The following is a 22383-nucleotide window of genomic DNA, read 5'->3' on the forward strand; positions in this document are numbered from 1 at the left end:
ACAACTTGGCGTTCACTCCCCCTCTTCTATAAGGAAGAGCGGAGAAATCCGCTCAGGAGCGCGGCTGGAAAACACAGACCGCCGCTCCTGAAAAGGGAAATGTCTAACAGATGATTGGCGCCGTGCCCGCCCGCTCCACTTCTGCTGCGCGCTCCCGGGCGCAACTTAAACGCAGCTCCTCTGACCAAAACCAGGCACACACACAAGCACACACACAAAGCACCAGGGAAGCATTGCTGCTGGGACGGGACGCGCCTGATCCTGAGCAAAAAGCTGCTGCTGTTTATTCCGAGGAATGGGGAGACGCTGCTCGTGTCCACTGACGTTAACAAGCCCAGCTCAAAGCAAACGCAGCAACGGCGCACCGTCTGCCGGTGAGGTCCCCGTGGCACAAAGCAAAGCGACCTGCGCGGACACGCAACGGAGATTCCGTCACATCACCGCGGCTTTGTTCGCGCGCTGATTGACTGTTTGGCTTCGGATGATATTTTTCTAGTAGAACCTTATCGATTATTGCAAGTCAAAAAGGCTCTCGTTGATGGATCGTGGATAAGTAGTTATTGATGAACCCAGCGGGACTACAGCAGCGGAGCCCAGAGGAGAAAACGAGAGCGCGTCCATAACGACACATCTGATTAAATAAAACAACACATCTTTGACTTAGTCATCATTATAGTTAAAGGTAAGCAAAAGTTAATATTTTTCGAACATATTCGCACTGCTCAGAATTACGCGCTACCAGCCTCCGGACATGGCACAGTGCCAACAGATGAACTACATTTATGATCTCTCAAGAGTATTGAGCAAACAACAATTTTTTAGCACTCAAAAGAGTACACACAGTATACCGTGTGTTTGTTATGATAACTTGTACTAATGATCAAATATTAAATGTTTAACTATATTTTGTCTTTATGAGGAATGCACAAGGCAAAGCATGTACATTAGTTCCATGTAGTCACCATTTGTTTGTTTTTTTACATTTTAATCACATTTTTGCCTTCACTAGTTTGTATTAAATGGTCCTATAATCACAAATTAATTTTTGAAAGCATAAAATATTTAAAACAAAATTAAATATTTTTTAAATCAATTTTTTATATATATTTCAGTCTCTAAATATGTATTTATTATAAATGATTTTATTTTAATTAAAACTATTTTGAAAATGTAAACTGAATTAATATTAACAACATATATCTATAGATCTATTGATGTATTTATATTTCTATTATATATTTATTATTAACTCAGAGACTACCTTTTTAAAATGTAAATTTACTATAATTAAACAATCTCTAAAGAAGCTAATGACAGTAAGGTCACACACAAGCGCACACACAAGCGCATACGCACACACAGACACACACACACGTCTGGTTTACTATCCTTGTGGGGACTCTCCATAGGTATAATGATTTTTATACTGTACAAACCATATATTCTATCGCCCTACACCAACCCTACACCTAAACCTACCCCTCAAAGAAAATTTATGCATTTTTGCATTCTCAAAAAATGCATTCGGTATGATTTATAAGCTTGTTTCCCCTTGGGGACCTCAATTTAGGTCCCCACGGTGACAACGAGTCCCCATAAGTGTGCATTCAGGTTTAAGTCCCCACCGGGATAGAAAAACATGTACACACACACACACACACACAATGTTCCTTTCACACATTAAAACACTCAAGCTCTATATGTGTGTGTGTTACAAGGGCAGGGAGCCAGAACTCTGTTACCGCTTGATTCCCTTACAAGGAGATGAAGTGTACAAGATGAAAGCACAATAACTTTATAGATGGACGCAGAGTTTTTGTCCTCATGAACGCGCAATTACTGTTGCGCAGGAAAATTGTGCATTGGTGTCTGCGTAGTGCAAGGCAAGAGACAGTTCTATGTGTGTGAGGCTATTATTGTTGTTGTGTAAGAGAGAGACGCTATTGTGTGTGGCTGAGATGGTATGTGTGTGTGAGTTGGATTATTTCTTGCTTCATTATGAGCAATGGGTTCACTGCGCTGGCTGTGGCATCTGTTAATGGTGCCGTGGGGCAGGAGTGTGTGTGTTTGTGTGCATGTGGGTATTCCCCCTGAGATCACTGTGCCAGTTTAAGAGTGTCTGGCCTACTGCCACGCATTGATCCCTCGATCTACAGCAGGCACAAAGGAAAACCCAAGCAATCGTTTATCCGCCTGTGGTTCTCATCAGTCCGTTCCAGTCATTTGTGTCTGGGCATGGTGAAGATTTACTTCAAGAGACTTCTGAGGAGTCTGCGGGCTGCTCGTAATCATCTAAAACTTCAATCAGGGCAGTTTAAAAAAACTGTGGTTTGGAAGGGACATGGCACATCCTGTGCAGATCATCTTCCTGTCAAACCTTCAATCACATTCAGAACCGACTCTTCAAAAGGCTGTAGATAAACATTAGATACGGTATATGGTAAAAACTGTACTGCCATCAAATTTGGTACAAACACATGATCCACAATTTGAAAGCAAGTATATACATTTATATGAGCAGGTTTTTGCATAGTCAAGCTACACTCTTCATCTCTCTGTCCTCTATCTGTATACATGACTCAAGGTGTAATCGAATAGTCAATGGTTTAAAGATGCACATGCTGGACAAAGTGCATTACACCACTGTTTAAAATTTGGGGTCAGTAAGATTTTTATTTTTTTTTAAAGAAATAAATACAATTATTTGGCGAGGACATACTAAATTGGGCAATAAATACTGTTCTTCTGAACTTTCTATTCATCAACTAATTCTGAACTAATGTATCATGATTTAAAGGGGTCATGAACTGCATTTTTTTTCATAATTTTCCCTGAGGTCGACTTATAATGTTAGCAAGAATTTTACATAAAAAAAAACTATTTAGATTAATCAGCTATTTTCCCTCTCTGCAGAACAGTCTGTTTTTATAGGCGGGGTGCACTAAGGAAATAAATGCCCACTGCTATGATTGGCTAACAGTTGCACATATTAAAATAACAGGTAGACACTGCTGTGACGTACTCTGAAAACAACACTTAAAAGTGAATTTAATATTATGTCAAATTAATCAAATGTTTTTTTTTTATGTTTTGTGAGTTCATAAGTCAAAACATGTGGAGACTTTCTATAAATAGACTTTCAGTAGACACTAAAAAGTGTTGCTGTCTGAACACAAATAAATCACAGCCATAACATACCGGTAATAAATCAGAGCCCACCGTGACGTAAATATCACACTCATTTAAACGATAGCAGGAATGATGTGATTACTCTGCCCCTTTGAGTATACAGAGCACGTGTTGCCCTTCCTTGGTCTCAAACACACACACAGCTTCAAGCTCTGACTCTTAACAGCAGGGATGCATGGGTAGCCAGAACATTCCTTCAGAACTGATGTGGCGTTGTGTCAACACGATCATGTTACAGCGCTAACCTCACACACACATAAGCTCACACACACACACACAGTGAGGATGGGATGCAGGGCTGCTGGCCGAAGTCAGTATAATTTTTCTCTCATTTTATCTGTCTAACACCGTTACATTCTTTGCTTGCAGTATAGACATGGTGCAACTCTTTTTTTCTCTCTCCCTCCGAGTTGGATGTAACCTAGACAAGCTGTGCAGCCACAGAGCTCTTGGCAGGCGGGAAGGGTGTTCCTACTTCTCTTTTTTTTTCCCGCTTTCATTTTTTTCCCTCATTTCCCCCTCTTTCCCCAGGCTTTGTATGTGTGTGCGAGACATGTTTAGATGGATGTTTTATCTCAACTGGGTGTTGCCTACATTTTCTGTCTGAGCATGTGAGAATGAAAGAGACTACCTAATGACCTAGATTACAGTCTGCAGGATGTGTTCAGACCCCCAATGCAACATTTCGATTCTTAAATAAACCTCCTCTGTCTCGCTGATAGATTCAGGTCATGGAAAGCTTTAACCCAAACTGTTGAATGGAAGTCCTGCACCCTGAGGAGGACACATATGGTTTAAATGCTTCCAGCACCCAGACAGAAAGCAGTTTCTTGAGCAGATGGATGATAGTTCCTGGAGAGGTGTGTAAGTGTATGTGTAATAGCCTCATGTTTGGCAAAGTCTCTACTGTGGTCTTTTCACCTTATGGTACATTGGGGCGTTACTTCAGCAGGGTGTGTTTCACACATGTTACTGTGTGACTCTTTGTAGTCAGTGTGGGTTCTGCATGTGCATGCATGAATTAAAGATGTAGTTCATGTCATTCCAAATATGTACTTTTTTTATTCTATGGACAAATTACAAAAAAAGCACAATAAAAGCATCATAAACTGGTTCATACAACTTGCGTTCTAAGACTTCTGAAGCCATACAAACTTTGTGTGAAGAAACGAAAATTTAAGTCATTATTGCCTGCTCTCCCTCTGCCGTAGTGATCATATTAAATGTCACTTTTAGACATCATGTCAGCTTTGAAGTTATTGACAATCATGTGACAACCAATGACATTTGATTTCACCGATGTCAAACATGATGCAATTTACCTAAAGGCACAATATATAACTGAATGCAGACATAAATAAGATTTGAGACCTACAGTGGAAGCCAAGATTTTTTTAGTGAACAGCAACTTGGTTTGTTAGTTTACAAGACAAAAATATCCTATAGCTTTAGAAGACTTGTAATATAGTGCATAAGTTGCATGGACCACTTTTATGATACTTTTATGCTGTTTCTTTGTCATACCATTCAGTACTCAGAATTGTCAACTTTTGCGTTCCACGGAAGAAAAAGAAAGTCATGTGAGTTCAAAATAAATAAACAAAATAAATAAATGCATTTTGCTTGTACTATTTTTTAATGTTTAATAAACTCACTAGAAAGTCATAAATAAATACCCATGAGATATTGTTGTCTCACTGTGCACAGTTTCACCTCCATATTTTGTCATAATTGACATCTTTGAACGTGTGTTTATATCAGTTACTCATGTTTCTCATAAATCATGGGTCTGTTTCTGGGTCAGGCCGTGTGGGCAGACTGTGGTGTTACTGATGACTCTCTAGCTCTGTGCATGTGCCAATGTGCCTCTGCTACACAGACCAAGAACAAGTTTGTGGTCGACATTCACTGGAGTTTTAGAATGATCTGTCAGCCTGGTGTTCCAAAGAGCAGAGCAGGATATGAGCTGATGCCTAAAGCTCTTCTCATAACCTAACTAATTGTGCAGTGTTTTGTTTTCTTTCTGTCTGCTCTGACTCTCTTTCTGGCTTAATTTCTACCGACGAAGCATTTAAAAAATAGTTTAAATAATTTTAAAGGATTAAATTTCCTTGTAAAGTAACCACTCAATAAGACTATTGTTCTTAATAAGCTATACATGCGAAGTGCAAGTTAGCTAATCCGCAAAACCTGCCTTTGAGGGCATAAGAAGATGTAGACAAATAATTAATCAATTATTTTTTTTTAAATCATGAGCAACATGTTAAATACTTTATATAAATACATTTATTCTATTTCAAATAAATGTTGTTCTTTTCAACCTTCTATTTATCAAAGAATCCTAATTATATCAAATGTAAAATAAAATAAAATATTAACATTTCTTATAATAATAAGAAATGTTACTTGAGCACCAAATCAGCATATTAGAATGATTTCTGAAGGATTATGTGACACTGAAGACTTGAGTAATGGCTGCTGAAAATTCAGTATGCACATACATACTGTATATTATATATATATATATATATAGTACAGTAAGTCCCCATTAAGTAAATGTGTGAGTGAGCTTTACATAGCTTTAACAGCTTTTATGACCCAGTAAAGAGCATCGTGAGCTTTGGATGTTTTGGTTTTAGTAAGTTAAGCCAAAGACTACATTACCTCAATGGAAACCTGTAATTGTGGTTTTCGCATAGGAAAAACCACAATTGCACAACCGAAAGCTTATCCCTTACACGATTCCTTAGTTTGAATCACTCATTTTTTCTTTCTTTCACCCTCTCTGTCTGGTTTTAGCATCAACTGCTTTTTATAATGTGTAGTATGTGTAGTTTAGCATCTACTGAGCTTCACAGTTCTAGTACACACTCCCTTCTGTACCCTGTGATATTTGTGTATGTGTGCGTGTGTGACTGATGAGGTGCAAATCCAATGGATTCAGCACCTTTTTATGTTTTCTTCACATGAAAAGGAGAGTGGAAGAGATGGAGAGAGAGAGTGCATAAAAGCACAAAACGAGCAAAGAGACAAAGACAGACAGACAGCTTGTGTGTGTGTGTGTGAGAGAGAGAGAGAGCTCTGCTTCTGTGTCAGCTCTCGGTCTTCTAAAGCGTAAATTCAAAGCAGAGTTGTGGGCGGAATGAGAAACAGGTAACAGTACAAGGGAGAGGAGGAGAGCGGGATCTGCTCTGATTAAACACGTCTCACTCACTTGAGCTCAGTGTGATCCAAACCCTGTGGACACAGACTAAAAACAGGACGGGTTATTACAGCCGAATTAAGTTTACTGCAAGAGGAACCATTTTTGTGTCTGTGTGCATGCAAAAAAAAGAATTTGTGATATTTTTACAATTTTAGTTTCACAGACTTCTCATTTACTTATACAATTAAATTTATTGGTTAATTTAGTGCAATTGATCTTTTAAAAATTAATGCAATAACATTAACACAATTAGTCATGTCCATTAACCTGTATGTGAATTTCACAACACAGTACATTTCTCAAAAACAAAAAAAACAAAAAAAATGTTGACAATGATCAATAAAAGAAAACATAAATTTTTTTGTAATATCAATGCTTTTGTCTGCCACAACAATGTAATGAATTATCTTAATTTGGGTAATTAAAAAAAAAACTGTAAAATATGTGATTAATTTGAATAATGAATTAATATATCATTTGAATTCAATATTTTAATCAATTGACAGCCCTAATAGTTACAAATAAACATTGTTTGTTGTCATATGAGAATTGTGTCACCAGACACAATTCTCACATGACAACAAAGTTTATCAGAACAGCTTGGCATAACAGCAGTTCAATATGTGCCAACTGAACCCACTACATGAGAGTAATAGTGTGTGTGAGAAATTGTCAGTGAAGATTAATGACCTTTATAGAGGCAGTCATCCAGAACTTTTCCTCTCTCTCCCCTGTCACTGTGTGTGGTAGAACAGAGAACAAAATGATTAAAGAGAGATCACACAAACAGATACCTTCCCTTTCTTAGCAGCTTCTATTGAATTTTGTTCTCTCTCTATCTCGTTATCGGAGTGTTTCAGAGTGTGTTTTTGCTCTATTAGCTGTAAAGAGTCTTGATGTGTTTTTCAAATGCCCTAATCCTCAAAGATAGAGGAAATAACTCTTCAACCGAACCGTGTTATGGAGTAGCAGTGTTGTTGAGAGGTTGCTTTCTTTAAAGGAGTCATAATGAGGATTCAAATTGTCCTTGATTTTTTTTAGATAAAAGAGCTCATTGTAATATGAAAACATGCAAATTTCAGAATGCAAAATTTGCTCCCCAGTGAGAAAATAACATGTATTGATAACTAGAATACAAGAATCTCAATGAAAGCCACAAAGAAACTAGTGTCTGTTTATTTTTAAGACTGTGATCATTTCAATTAGATCTTAAAGGGGGTCATATGATGTTGTTAAAAAGAACATTATTTTGTGTATTTGGTGTAATGAAATGCGTTTATGCGGTTTAAGGTTAAAAAAACACATTATTTTCCACTATACTGTACATTATTGTTTCTCCTCTATGTCCTGCCTTTCTGAAACGCGCCGATTTTTACAAAGCTCATCGTTCTGAAAAGCGAGGTGTGCTCTGGTTAGCCAGCTATCCAGTGCGTTGTGATTGGCCGAATACCTCAAGCGTGTGACGGAAATGTTACGCCCCTTACCATACTGTGATGCCGTGTCCCAGGGCGACGAGACAAAACCAATAAAACCCATTACAAACGAGGCATTTGTTGCATCCAGTGGGGACATAATTATGGATTATAATGACTTATACTTTCTTTTTACGCATTGCGTTGCATCGCGCTGCGTAAACATAAAACCATGTCTGCATTTGTGATCTGAGAAACGTGCTACTCTACACTAGAGGTCTACACGGGTCCAAAAATTCGTACCCGAACCCGAAGAGACCCATAATGTACTACACTGAACTGACCCAGGACCAGTCTATTATTTTGAAAGTTGGACCCGGGCCCGTGCAGAACCAAGAAATGTCAAAAATGTACTACCCGGAACCGACGCGGAATGTCAATTATTTGAAAGATGGAACCGAACCTGGCCGGGAAGACACAGACCCGACTGGACCCGATCAGCACATATTCCACAGCAAATTGCTATTAACAAGTCGATAAACAAATTGCGAAAATTCAACTTTTTGTCTTACCTAATGTAATAAGCCTTCTCCCTTGTACCTGACTGTGATGCACACAATCCTCCTTGCCAAGAAAGTTCCATCCGTGTTATTCCTCTCTTGCCAATTGAAATGCGTAATCCACTCATTATTCCAGTTTCAAAAGTCCACTTGCTGTCACGGTGACGGATGACAAATGCGACTTTGCAGTTTTGCATTTTTTGTATCTCGAGTCAACTTGCATAATAATAAAGACCGTTTGCCCATTTGGATTATAATAACGATTGCTCGTCCAGTGCCGTATGGCTGCTGACGTTAGCTTTTATTGTTACATTTTAGATATAACAACAAGATGGTTCATTCATAATATTATTTTAAAAATAATCAATAATAACTCACATCACTCATGAAGGTATCCAGTATCACCGTGAGTGTGCATTAACTTCGTCCATCCTGCTTCTGATGACGTCGCTCGTGTTTTTTTTTATTATTTCAAATTACCGACTCACACTTTTCTCATCCTAATTTTACAAGTTGAAAGTTACAAAACAACACACGCACAGCGCTGACTGACTGGTAATGGCCGGGTGTTCTCCGAGTCCGATCGACTCGGGTATTACACACAATGTTAAACAGACCCGGGACCCGAAGTAATAGATTGGGACCTGATATTTTAAATCATTGACCATTTAAAATATAGCCCCGAACCCGTACGGATCCCGGGTCGGGTCCCGGGTCCTCGGGTCTCGGGTCCTCCGTGTAGACCTCTACTCTACACTGCTCAAAACTCGCGTTTGAATTATTAGTGGCAAATTCTTTAAAGGGGTCATATGATGCGATTTCAATTTTTCCTTTCTCTTTGAAGTGTTACAAGCTCTTGGTGTATAAAGAAGATCTGTAAAGTTGCAAAGACTAAAGTCTCAAATCCAAAGAGATATGGTTACAAACAGTAAACAATTAGGCCTACTAGAGAAATTTTATGTCGGAGCGGGATCTGAGCGGGAATTGGTTCACGGTGAGCGTGAGCGGAATATTAACGGAGCGCTTGCTCGAGCGGTTAGAGCGACTGAGCGGAGCGCGCGTCCATAGAGCGGAAAACACCGCTCCGCTTCGCTCACATGCTCTGCTTCTGACTCACAGCCTGTAAGTACATTTTTTATATTTAAAGAATTTGCCACTGACGATTCAAACACGAGTTTTGAGTAGTTTAGAGTAGCACTTGTTTGTCATTTCTCCAGACATGGTTTTATGTTTATGCAGCGCGATATGCAACGCAATGCATAAAAAGACAGTAGAAGTCATTATAATCAGTAATTATGTCCCCACTGGATGCAACAAATGCCTCGTTTGTAATGGGTTTTACTGTTTTTGTCTTGTCGCGCCGGGACACAGGGCATCACAGTATGGTACGGGGCGTAACATTTCCCTCACACGCTTGAGGAATTCGGCCAAACACCAAATACACAACATAATGTTCTTTTTAGCAACGTCATATGACCCCCTTTAAATATGAAAACGTACTTAAAGACTGTGAGTCAAAACATCCAGCATTTGAAGTCTACTCTCACAGGATCAGGAAACAGTCCTCCATAAAATGCGTTGCACACATCTGAATATTTGGGTTGAACTGTTCTGGAACAGTGTTGTAAATACAACTTAACCACTGATTTCTAGTCGTGTCCTCTTTTGGAAGGCCAAACAAAGTATTTTCGCTTTTGCAACGAAACACACAGCGTCTTCACAACATGGCGGCGGCGGCGGTGGCAGCAACAATAAAGTTACGCCTTCTTTCTTTGCGTGAACAGACAAACAGTGACGTAGACATGTGGGGGGTGTGTTTGAACGAGACGTTTTAGTAGGGCGTGGACGTGTCTTAACTTTTATAAAGAATATCTCTGTAGGTTTGAGACTTTAGTCTTTGCAACTTTAGGGATCTTATCTATTCAAGAACAGCTTGTAACACTCCAAAGAGAAAGGAAAACTTGAAATCGCATCATATGACCCCTTTAACAGTATGAGCTGCACATTTCAGCACAGATTGTTTTGTAAACCTGTCACAAATGTAATACAAGCTTCAAAAGAGGCTGTTATTGAAGGATTGGAATTATGAGTTGATTGCAAATACTTTACTGACATTCAATTTTACTAGAAGTGTGCCTCATTTTTAAATCAATAGCAAAAACATTTTAAGATATGACCTCTTTTATGAACACATAAACTGAAAAGTGGTAGAGAACATATACTGTATTCAGACAGTCTTAAATGAAAACCTGTGTTTAAAGGGATATTTCATCAAAGAAAGTAAATTCTTTCATCATTTACTCATCTATATGTGGTTCCAAACCTGTATGATTTTTTTGGAACATATGTCATTTGTAACATATTTTGTATTTAATATAAATATGTGGAACAGATTTGAATATATATAAATATTTCAACTGTTTTTGTGAATACAAAGTTAATGGGATACAAAACAACATTGGACCCCATTGACACTGACAGGGGAAAAAACACATCTTCTGTATTCCATGGAAGACAAGTAGTCATACAGGGTTGGAATGACATGACGTGATTTTTTTAAAGAATTATCTTTGTGTTTGTTGTTCAGGACTGAGGAGAACCTATGGCTTTGGTCCTATCAATGAACCCTTTTTGTGAGCCTGAGGCCGAAGCCCCGCCATCAATCTATCATCCGATCTGGGAATCTGAACATTGCAGTAAAAGCTGTATATCCACCCCCTCACCACCAGGGGGTGACACCCATGGGCTCACAGAAGGTCTGAAACTAATCTCATCTCTGAAAAACAGACTACTATGAACAGATGGTGCTGACGATGATCTGTTCCAAAGTAGATGTTTCAAAACCTGTTATCCAATTTGGGAACTAAAATAGGACAGAGATTCTCTTAATACCAGTCTTTGATCTAGAAGACATAGCCAATTAATGAAACTCTGTCTGAACCTTCCCATTTTGTCTCCAGAGCCCCATTACAGACGAGCTCCTGATCATGTGATGGATCGTGCGGCCGTGTCACGGATCTCTTATTTCAAGAGGAAGTTTGTGGAGGATGAAGAACCTGTACTGAGTTTCAGGAGTTACTGCCACACTGTAAGTCTGCTAGCCCTACATAATTCCGCATATTTCTACACAACATTTTATGTTATTTATAGTATAACACTTTTACCCCCGGTTTCAAAGTCAAGGCTTAAGCCTAGTCCCAGACTAAAATGTAAATCTGAGCCGTTTCAGCTGAAAGAAACTTGCAGATTGATCTTAAAATATGTCAGTGCCCTTGTTTTGTATCAAGCACACCAGTATGCACACCAATAATGTTTTTTTCTAAGGCACGTTTATAAAAATTACTTAAATGTCCTAATTGAACTATGGCCTAATCCTTGCTTAGTCTAAACCATGTCTGTGAAACCAGGCCTTAGTAATTAATAAAATTGTATGACATTGTAACAGTTTTTGCATAATTTGGCAATACTGTTACAGAACCTGTAAACACCAGGGCTTTTAAAATCTCATTTTAAAGACTAATTTTGTATATATTTGTAAATGTGCTGACATGTTTTGTGCCACATGCCACACACATGCGGACATGCCACATATTTTGTGGGCAAAAAGATCCATAGTCTGTTGTCAATAGTGTAGCGATGTATGAATCAGAGCTCATGCAGAAGTCACTTAAAAATAGCCTAATTTTTGTATTTTTATTTTGTTGAATAATGTGGTGAATTTGTTTGAATTCGTACATAGAAATCTTTCAGCCTCACATGAATATCCTGATTGGATTCCTAAAACTGCATTCCTATTGAAATTAATTTAATTTTGGATTTAATTTAATTTGAAATGTGGTAAATTTGAATGTAATTTTGAACTAAAATTTGCTGCACAATGGTAAATTTGATTGCACCATAATTTGTTATATTTTGTTTTCAAATATTTTCATTGCACATTTTTTTTTCATATATTTGTTTATATATATTATTTTTTTACTTTAAAATTTAGTTTTGACTTCATTTGAAAATTTGTATAAAAATACAAAAGCTAAAGTCATTTTATTAGTAATTTTAATTTAATTTCTGTTGTTATAGTGTACATTGATTTTCATTTTTTTCCGTTTCAATTCTGTTTTCATTTCTATTCCCATTTTATTAAACTGAAATATTTTTTCACTTAGTTTTTATCTTCTAATAGTTTTTGTTTCCCTAATTTACTGTTTATCACTTTATGACACTACATACCTCTGCGAACAAAACAAAGCATTTCACCTTTTAACATCCTGCACCTTGATTCGATCCTCACAACACATTATGAATCATACAGATTAACTTGACAGCTGACCTTACCTCACTTATGAATTCTCAATTTGTCTTCCGGGCCAGCAGGTGTCACCCGTCCTGGAGGAGCGTGCTCACATTCTCAGTCTCTCTCTCTCGAAACTGCGTTTCATGGATGACCCAGAGTCCTTCTTACGGCGCTCCGTGCTCATCAACAACCTTCTCCGTCGCCTCAGAAATGAAATCCTCCTCCAGAGCGACTGGTGCTTCCCATCGGGTCCCACAGCAACACCTTGTCCCCTCCAAACCCCTGGCACAAATACCCCACTTCCTCCTCCAGTCCTGCAGCCCTGCATTATGCCACCTGGGCCGTACCGCAAACGCCTACGTCTGCTGAGGAGGAAAGGCCCAGAGTGTGTCCCAGCCTGCTGCTGCTTATACGCAGCCGGCCGTTACCTTCAGCTCCCCCTGTCTGTGTACGAACGGGACGTATACTCCAACTCTCACCCTTCTTCTTCATCACCATCTTCAGTTCGATTTCCACAGCTGCTGGAGGAGGATGAGGAGGAGGACAGTGATGACGAAGAGGAGGACTCTGTGTGTCCTATGTTGGCTCTGTGTCAAGCTGAAACCAGAGAGCAGAACAGGACGTGGGATGGTCTACAGCCACAGAGCCACAGGGAAGACGAGACCAAGGAGAAAGAGAGAGAAAAGGGGAAAGAGAGGGTTAGAGGAGGGGAGGTTTCACAGCGATGGATTTCAGACACTATAGGTACTGGACACCATGGGCCTCTCACCAGGGCTCACGTGAGGGGAAAATAACAACTGAACACTTGCTGTGGAAACAAAGGAAGTAACTGGTTTCCAGCGGCCTTATAGATCAGTTATACGAACCAGAATATCAATGGTCAATGTTTTTGAATTTTTAGGTACTTTTTTTGTACTTCTGGATTCTGCAACACCACAGATCAAAAGGGACAGCGAATTCACATATTGCTTGTCTCTTGCGAAAACTACCATACTGTGCCTTAAATGTTGTTGTTGTAAAGTCTAGTTGTCATATGGGCTTTTCACCTTTGAAATTCAGAAAATGTCATTTTAAACTCTTAAGTTATCTTGGTCCATGTTTCAGTATCCTCAGGTTTGTCGTCAGGTTATGGCATTATACAATGTTCATTTGTCAACGTCCTTGTTTGCATATATTTATCAGATTAATAACAACTGCTTGGAGAAGTACAGTAGCACGCGAACTGTTTCAATACCTGCTCGTCCGTCCATCAGTGGAAATGTCCCGCGGTGTAAACCCGTCTTGAATCTTCTGAAATGTAATCCAAAAATAATGCTGTCTATCTTCACCACTGAAGTTTGTAGTCACTAGGCGCGTTTCCATTACCCTTCAAATTGGGCAAATTGAAATTGCGAATTGAAAATACGCCTAATGGAAACGCGTCCATTTCGCAAAAACTCCCATATATCGCAAAAAAGTTTTTACGCTCGCATGAGGTGGTTTTTCAGGCAATGCGAAAAAGGATTAATTCGCAAAACTGTAATGGAAACGGCTTTTTCGCATTTACAGGTCACATGGCGTATGTAAAAAGTCATATGATCATTCTTCAATGTACTATAACCGCCAAGAAACACTTCATAAGTGGCCGCGCTCCAGTATAAGGGGCTTTCCCTACTATTAATACTTAGACAATTTACATTGCACACGTCTGCGGTGCAGTGTGGCTCTGATACGGTCACTGAAGCTGATTACGGCCACTCAATGCTTGTGTTTATGTTTTTATACAGGATATGGTTTATTCCAGCCGCGCCACGCACGTTTCTGAAGCGGCTCTCTTTGCTGCTTCTGTAAAAATACACGCATAAGCCTCCTTTGAATAAATATAGCCAAAATCCATCAAAATCCGTTGCCATGACTTATCGCGAGAGGCAAACTGTTACGTTTTAGCCGCTTAACATAGGTAAATGGAAACGCGCCTACTGTTCGACAAAGTGTTTTCTAGGACGCTAAAACAACACGTGGAAGATTCTCTGAGACAGGGTAGCTGGCAAAAGAGCGTGGCACAAGGTGAATGCTACAAGGCCTGGTGGCTCCAGAATCAAATCACTGAGTGTGCTTTTTAAATTAGTGAGGGTGCTCTCTCTCGCTATATATACAGTGTATATATAGAGAGAGAGAGAGAGAATGTTCCCTTTATAATCACTAAAAGCTGTCACTCATCTTAGTTTATTGCGATCTCACAAAGTTACATTATAATCAAAGTTCTCTATGCTGCACAATGAATAGCGTTTAGACGCACACTAGAGGCGGTTTAGCCAATCACAACACACTGGGCTAGCTAACCAATCAGAGCCCATCCTTTATTTCTGAGGGTGGGGCTTCATAAAAACAGGAAAAGATCAGCCCATTTCTCAGAGAAGGGACAGAGCTGTGTGGAATAAAGGTAAATTATGTAAAAAAATAATTACTTTTTTTTCAGCAAAGCATTAACACATGTTAGACTGCACCCCATAAACACAATCAAGCCTAGAAAAAAACCCAGTGAACCACCCCTTTAAACGCATCTGATTGACTGTTGGGTTCCAGAAATCTAATTTTGATCTAATTATGTTTGAAAATGTCCTGATCACATGTGCTGTCTGTCAGTTGATTCAAAGATTCTGTCATAATATTCAGAAGGAGTCATATAATAATGTAACCTATAGAAAGAATCTGAATGATTCTTTTTGCTGGACAAAATCAAAATATTTGATTCACTGAGATGAATCAAAAATCTTGATTCACAGCTGGCTCTTTTGGGGAGTCTATTGGCTTGGTATTCAATGTAACCGAAGACACATGGGCTGCGTTTTAGTCCATTTTTTTATGCCCTTCACTCGCAAACTTCCCTCCGTCTCGTTTACTCAGATGTACGTCATTGATTACGTTGCATGAGTGCCCACTTCTGGCAGAACCCTTGGAATGGGCTGAACTGGAACGTCCTAAGCCCTTGATCACTTAGAATCAGCTATGGGGTTGGTTTATTGTTTAAATTTTTTCCCTTATGAATTTGTTTTGTGCAGCATTCCATATGTATATAGGTATGTTTGGGCTGTTATAAATGTTTTTAAAAAATAATTTATATTTTATAGAGTTGTTTGGGGTGGGGATAAATTAAACGCGATCTGTGATGACGTCGCAATCGTGTTGCATTGTGGTCTATGGAGCGGCCTGAAGTGTGCATATGAAGCAGACTCGCCCCCTCGGTCAAAATCGAGGGGTCGAGGGTCTGTCCATATAAACTTCCCTCGTCCACTTCACGAAGTGGAACGCACTTCAAAATGGCAGCGGGGATTCCCCCGAGGGGAAGTGCTTAGGGAAGTTCGCGAGTGCGTGTCTAAAAGTGGAGTGGAACGCAGCCCTTCTCAAACATTTTACACTCATTCTAAATCAGACGGTGCGTTCCAAACGGGATATATCGCCCTCTGAAGGGCACTTCGGAGTGAAAACAATCATGAACGCTATATTGAAGGGTCGTTCCAAACCAAAGTGCTCAAAAGTGGCCACTTCAAAGGGCCCTTCGGAATTAAGGATTTTGATGGGTACAACTGATGGACACTTCGGGCTCCCATGATCCTTTGTGCAGATTCTTTGCATGATGACGGCGCCTATGTGTGGGCATGTGATGATGGGTACTTCAAGAAACAGTTGTTTGGTCCCCTACACCCTTCAACCCTTCAAGCTCTCACTCCGAAGGGTAAACCCTTTGAAGGGATTAGGGCATAGTAATGAGCCCTTCCGAATGGAACGCAGGGAGAAATTGGTAACTTCGGTCCTGGAGGGCCACTGCCCTGCAGAGTTTAACTCCAACCCTAATCAAACACACCTGCATGTAGCTTTCTTGATCTTGAAGACATTGATTAGCTTGTGCAGGTGTGTTTGATTAGGGTTGGTGCTAAACTCTACAGGACAGTGGCCCTCCAGGACCTAATGCCGAGTTCACACTGCACGATTTTAGCCCGATTTTTCACTCGCCGACAGGTTTTGCGAAATCGCTGACAAATGCCCGACATCGGAGGCAAATCGGTGCTCGTTCACGCGAGAGACAATCACGCAGTGTGAATTATCAAAGACGCGATCTGAGGGAATCGCCGATGTGTCGCCGACGCCCGTGAAATATTTGGCATGCTAAATACCTGGAGCTGTCGGCGATTCACAATCACGCTGTGTGAAATGAGTTCTGACTGAAAAACAAATCGGCAAAATGTCATTCCTGTTTGTTGCACTGAAGGAAAAGAACCGTAAAAGTGATCTGTATTGGCAAGATTTCAGTGAAAAATAATAACCCGATTTCATGAGAAAATATAACTATTTTACAAGGTGGTGATTTCATATGAATTTGTACAATGTGATTCATACAAAAATGTATGATCTTTAGAAAAAAGCGTAACCTCAACCTAAACATCACAGAAATTCATAGAAATCAGCCACCATTTGCCAAAACGTAAAGTAGTTGATAAACCAGTGATAGTGTCGGAGTGGAATAAGGTGATATTTGATTTTCTTTCACTGGAATAAATTTCCTACTGGTCAAAAGTAAAAATGGAGGTTTCGTCAGACATTGACCGCTTTTTAGATAGGTCCCAGGATTTCATGTACCTGTTTGCAAAACCTTGGCAAGTCAACATGAACATAAATTACACATGTAGGCTGTACCAGGAGAACCCTGCCAAAAAAATGTGTATTTTACCCCCGAATGAGATTTTTACTGGTGGACCCCCTCGAAAGCAATTGGGCTATTTTCAGGCTAATTTTGAGAAGTAATTGGGCAGGTTTTGTAGCGAAAACCTGGCAACCCTGCACCAGACAGAGCTGTCGCGATTCTTCCTATTGTGAAGTCATGCAGTGTGAAACCCCTGTCGCCGATCCATCGTGCAATGTGAACACAGCAGCAACTGAATGCTACCCCAGATAGTCATGCAGTGTGAAAACAACGGCAATCCGACGAGTTTGAAAATCGTGCAGTGTGAACTCGGCATAAGTTGCCCATCCCTGTTCTAAAGGATTCCTCTGATTCTGAATGGAATGGACTCCAAGCTTTGGAATTGACTGTCAATGTCTCCCAAGGATCAATCATTCTTGGGACTGATTAGCATTAAGAGCGGCCCTCTTTCAGAATTAGAAATGTGTAACGTTGCTGTAAAAAGTATTAAAAGTGGATTCAACACATAGATATATAGAACCTTATAAAGACAAAGATTGCAGAAGGAATTTTATATTGTGCTTGCTTTTTTTCTCATTACCAAATATTTTGTCTTTCTCAGTCTCTCCTGAACCCTTCTTGGCTAACATATTGTTGTAGTTCAATCATTCTCTCGCACACTTCCCCTCACCAATCTCCTATTTTCATATCTGTGTAATGACAGGTCTGGCTGCGCTTTTGAATTATTTGAGAAAAGTGTTCCCGGTCTGACTAATGATAAAGGATTCGGGAGCTATCAGACAGGGAGAGGCATTTTTCATGGGGAAGAACGTTATTTGCAGCATTTATGCACAGTTAAACAAACCAGATGTAAACAACAACAACAACAAAAAGCTTCACACACTCTGAATGCACTTAAATGTCACATGAGTCTAATTTCAACCACGACAGCTGGCCTCAGCGTTCAACTCACCTTCCCTGGGCACCATGGCAGTTTGAGAGAGAGGAACTGTGTGTGGGTGTGTTGTGATGCACACAGTATGACAAGCATCATGTCATTGTCAACACTAATAGAGAAGTAGAGGAGCATGATGCCTCTACTCTCTCTCTTTCTGTCCTTCCAGGTGTAGAATCAGTCTAATGCTACTGGCTCAAACTGTCATCCATCAACACATATCTTTGGCAGCTCGGTGTTGCCATGGCAACTGCCCCTTGCCAGGCAGAGGTTTTCGATCAAAAGGCATTTAATGCCAGCTTTCCCCCTGCCCCTTTTCACCCTGGTCGACTTTTCTTTTCTTTTCTTGTCTTGTCTTGTCTTGTCTTGTCTTGTCTGGTCGTTTCAACCCTCATCTGCTCTTTCTCCTTCTCCTGTCTTTTTTCCTTCTTACGTCATCCCATGTTATCCATACTTACTGATTACTGGACCTTATAAATATTTCTCTCTTTTGATAAACAATTTCATTAAAAAAAAATGTCATTCCTGTTTGTTGCACTGAAGGAAAAGAACCGTAAAAGTGATCTGTATTGGCAAGATTTCAGTGAAAAATAATAACCCGATTTTATGAGAAAATATAACTATTTTACAAGGTGGTGATTTCATATGAATTTGTACAATGTGATTCATACAAAAATGTATGATCTTTAGAAAAAAGCGTAACCTCAACCTAAACCTAACCATCACAGAAATCAGCCACCATTTGCCAAAACGTAAAGTAGTTGATAAACCAGTGATAGTGTCGGAGTGGAATAAGGTGATATTTGATTTTCTTTCACTGGAATAAATTTCCTACTGGTCAAAAGTAAAAATGGAGGTTTCGTCAGACATTGACCGCTTTTTAGATAGGTCCCAGGATTTCATGTACCTGTTTGCAAAACCTTGGCAAGTCAACATGAACATAAATTACACATGTAGGCCTAGCTATGGTTTTTGTTGGAATCTGTCTGAAATCGAAAACATAAAAGCTAAACTAACTGTCAGTGGGGTGTTAGCAGATCATACAAAAATCTACAAATGAGATCATTTGTATTAGGAATTGGCCACCAATTTCCAAAACATAAAATAGGTATGAATTGACATGAGAGTGTGTTGGAAGTAATTTGTCTGAAATCGAATGTGTAAACACTGTATTCACATGGCACAAAAACAGCCAATCAGAACATATGTATAATTCTATGGAGCAGGATTTTAGACCAATGACATTTTACTGTGGGTGGAGCAACCAAGTGCAACATCACAAAAAAGTCATAAAACCAACAATAATAGTGCAGTGTGCATGATTCACTGATTCTTTCAGCCTTTTATCAAATTTATTTTACACTGCCATATCTTTAAGAGCACTTCTCACACTGCAGTGATCTTTTCATTTCAGGCTGACTGGTTATAATGATATAATCCATTATCATGAGGTGTTTGCTATTACTAAACATTGGCCACGGCCACAGATAGATGAGTTGCAACACAATAGATGCTGTGTCTAAAAACAGTTCTGCTGAGTAATACAGAACTGAGTCATCAAAATCTTCTGTCCTATTCCACCAGTTCTCTTAAAGCACATTAAATTAACTTCAAAGTCTTTCATAATGCTAAAGACCTCTGCACTGGCATGTGTTTTATGTACTGTAAATTATACGTGTCGTTGTCGTGTATGGGAGGCGATAAGCTTGTGTAAGTGTGACTGTGTGTTGTGCTATTGGATGATACTAGATTGTGTGTGTGCACAGAAAACAGATTCATCTTCAACCACGTGGTGTTTATCCACCTACCTGACACCTGTCCATCACCTCAGAACACAGAGACAGCAGAGAGCCACAGCAGCTAGAGGTGAGACATTCTTTATCTGATTTGAATCAAAAGGTAAGATTAGAGATACTTATTTGGTAAGAGCTTTTAGAAGTGGATGCATCCAAAGTTAACGCATCAAAACTCAACAATGAAGATGATAAAAGGGATATATGGCTTAACTATAATACTTATGTCCCAAAATTGCCATAAATAGTGTTTACTTATTGTTTACTTTTATTGATTAGTTTGACTAGTTGAAAATACTTACTGTAGCTATGTTGTGTTCAACAGAGTCCATGCTCACTGGACTGGACCATAAGAATTTATTTTTGACATTTGATGTCCTCTGCTATGAGTGAGATGTAAGTTGCCTCTTAATATACCAATGTAGATTTCATTTCATATTCAGGAAAATCAAAGTTTACCAAACAGTGGTGACCCAACACAGTACCAAACCTGTTTGGCATTCAAAAGTTAAAAAAATTTACTCTACAGTAAATCTTTACACTGTGTTAATATTACCGTGAAATGTACAATATAGGTCCAACAATAAGCTAAATTATTGACATGACAGGTTGAATAGGAAACTTTATATATTGTAAAAAGTAAATGCATAAACAAAAGCAGCAGTGTAGTACCACTAAATAGAACCATCAGAGTTACATATTGTAAAAGTATTAGTCATATTAGTAAGCAACAGATTAAATCAGTTGTTATTAGTTGTTATTATTATTCTGCTATTATTGATTATATTAGTAGTTGCATTTTATTCTTTGCATTACTGTCATTCAGCATACCTTGAAATTAATTTTTATGATTAAGTTTGTTGCGTGTCAATGCAACATATCATGCGATCCAGTAGAGTTTTTGATGATCTTTTGCATTTTAACCCAGATCACCTGTATTTATGGCTGTTAACTGGGCCAATATGTTTGGTTTTGCTAAACAGGCTTTTTGTGACGTAACTCTGAATCCTGGATGTATGTCATCTCTTTGAGATGTACTGTTACCAAATGAGAAATAATTTGATATAAATATATGAAAGTTCATTATTAAAATCATTAAATTCAAATTTAGGACAAAAAAAGGCTGTCCAAACTTTTTTATTCTTTCAAAGGTTACCATATATTTTCCTTACAGTCAATGCCCATTTGTTTTTTACTTTCCAAAAGGAGATATTTCCATGGAGATAGAATTGTTGCTTACTTCCAAATAAATAGATTATGATCCACAAATAAATGTAAAGAGATTAACAAAAATGAAACCTATTGACAAATAAATAGAATGAGATCCACAAATAAATCTTAAAGTTTCACAAACATGAATTAAATTATCATGTTATTCAATATGGGGAAAAAAGCGTCAATAATTAACTGACTAATAAATAACTGAACTCAACCTCATAATAAACATTTGTTTGTGTAATAGGTTAAATTGCCGTCACACAACAGCCAACAGCATTTCCCAGTTTTTCAGTCAAGCCGATGTATATGAGCTGCTCTGTGGATCTAACGATGTATGAAGTTTTTGATATTCTGTGGTGGTCAGTTCACAGCAGTGATAGTAATGTTGTCACGGTACCAACATTTCAGTATTCGGTACCAATGCCAGTGAAAATCCACGGTTCTCGGTACCAATTTCGGTACCAAAGCAAAATAAAAACACATGCACATTTAAAAATTTGACTATACTTTCATTTAATCCAAACTGTGTAGCCTACATATTTAATTTTAAAGGGCTTGTGAAAACCTTCTAGAGTTATTCAGCCAATAATAACAACTAACTAAGTGAGCTAAAAGAAAAAAAACTGATCTGACTGATATGACACAAACAATGTTAACCATTTGTACATTCTCTAACACGCATATTTTAGATTCACAATTCATTTAAAAGCCTCTGGTGTGTAAAAATAGTAAATATCATCATGTCCTCCTGTTTTTTTTTTACCCTAATAAAAGTTATAGGAACATTAAATAGTTAATAAAGAAACGTCATACTACTGCTCATTATATTAGCGTTATTAAAGATTATATTAGCATTATGCTAACGATTAACTACACTAACAGCATTCATTTCAATCCGACATTATTGAATAATATTCATAACAGAAGCGGTGTTTCCTACAGACTTGTCTTGCACTCTACTTGTGGCGGCATATATATGCAAATTCATTCTCTGCCAGCAGGAGGCGCTTGTAGAGCGGCAGAGATAGAGGTACCAGTAACAGCTGTTATCAAATAAGCGCTGTGCTCACAAACGCTGCTCAGGCATTACAGGCAAGATG

At 38.8% G+C, this 22383-nt stretch overlaps 1 protein-coding gene across 2 annotated transcripts; it reads left to right on the forward strand.

Moving 5' to 3' along the window:
• Nucleotides 1-130: 130 nt before the first annotated feature.
• LOC107548617 (SERTA domain-containing protein 4-like) lies at nt 131-13650 on the forward strand. 2 transcript variants are annotated; one of them, XM_016229375.1, is made up of 4 exons: nt 131-682; nt 10954-11122; nt 11327-11454; nt 12735-13650. In XM_016229375.1, exons 2-4 carry the CDS (start codon nt 10969-10971, stop codon nt 13449-13451), a joined length of 999 nt encoding a protein of 332 aa, XP_016084861.1. In that variant the 5' UTR covers nt 131-682; nt 10954-10968; the 3' UTR covers nt 13452-13650. The 2 variants fall into 2 exon arrangements, with proteins under 2 accessions (XP_016084861.1, XP_016084862.1); XM_016229376.1 differs by having other exon boundaries at nt 12738-13650.
• Nucleotides 13651-22383: the final 8733 nt, after the last annotated feature.

Source organism: Sinocyclocheilus grahami, unplaced genomic scaffold, assembly GCF_001515645.1.
Source record: "Sinocyclocheilus grahami isolate Dianchi unplaced genomic scaffold, SAMN03320097.WGS_v1.1 scaffold351.1, whole genome shotgun sequence".
Taxonomy (NCBI): Eukaryota; Metazoa; Chordata; class Actinopteri; order Cypriniformes; family Cyprinidae; genus Sinocyclocheilus; species Sinocyclocheilus grahami.

Coding starts and splice junctions, on each gene's coding strand:
- LOC107548617 (XM_016229375.1), top strand. CDS start 10,969: ATGGCTTTGGTCCTATCAATGAACCCTTTTTGTGAGCCTGAGGCCGAA. Junction 11,123..11,326: donor CACCCATGGGCTCACAGAAG/GTCTGAAACTAA, acceptor TTTTGTCTCCAG/AGCCCCATTACAGACGAGCT. Junction 11,455..12,734: donor TCAGGAGTTACTGCCACACT/GTAAGTCTGCTA, acceptor CTTCCGGGCCAG/CAGGTGTCACCCGTCCTGGA.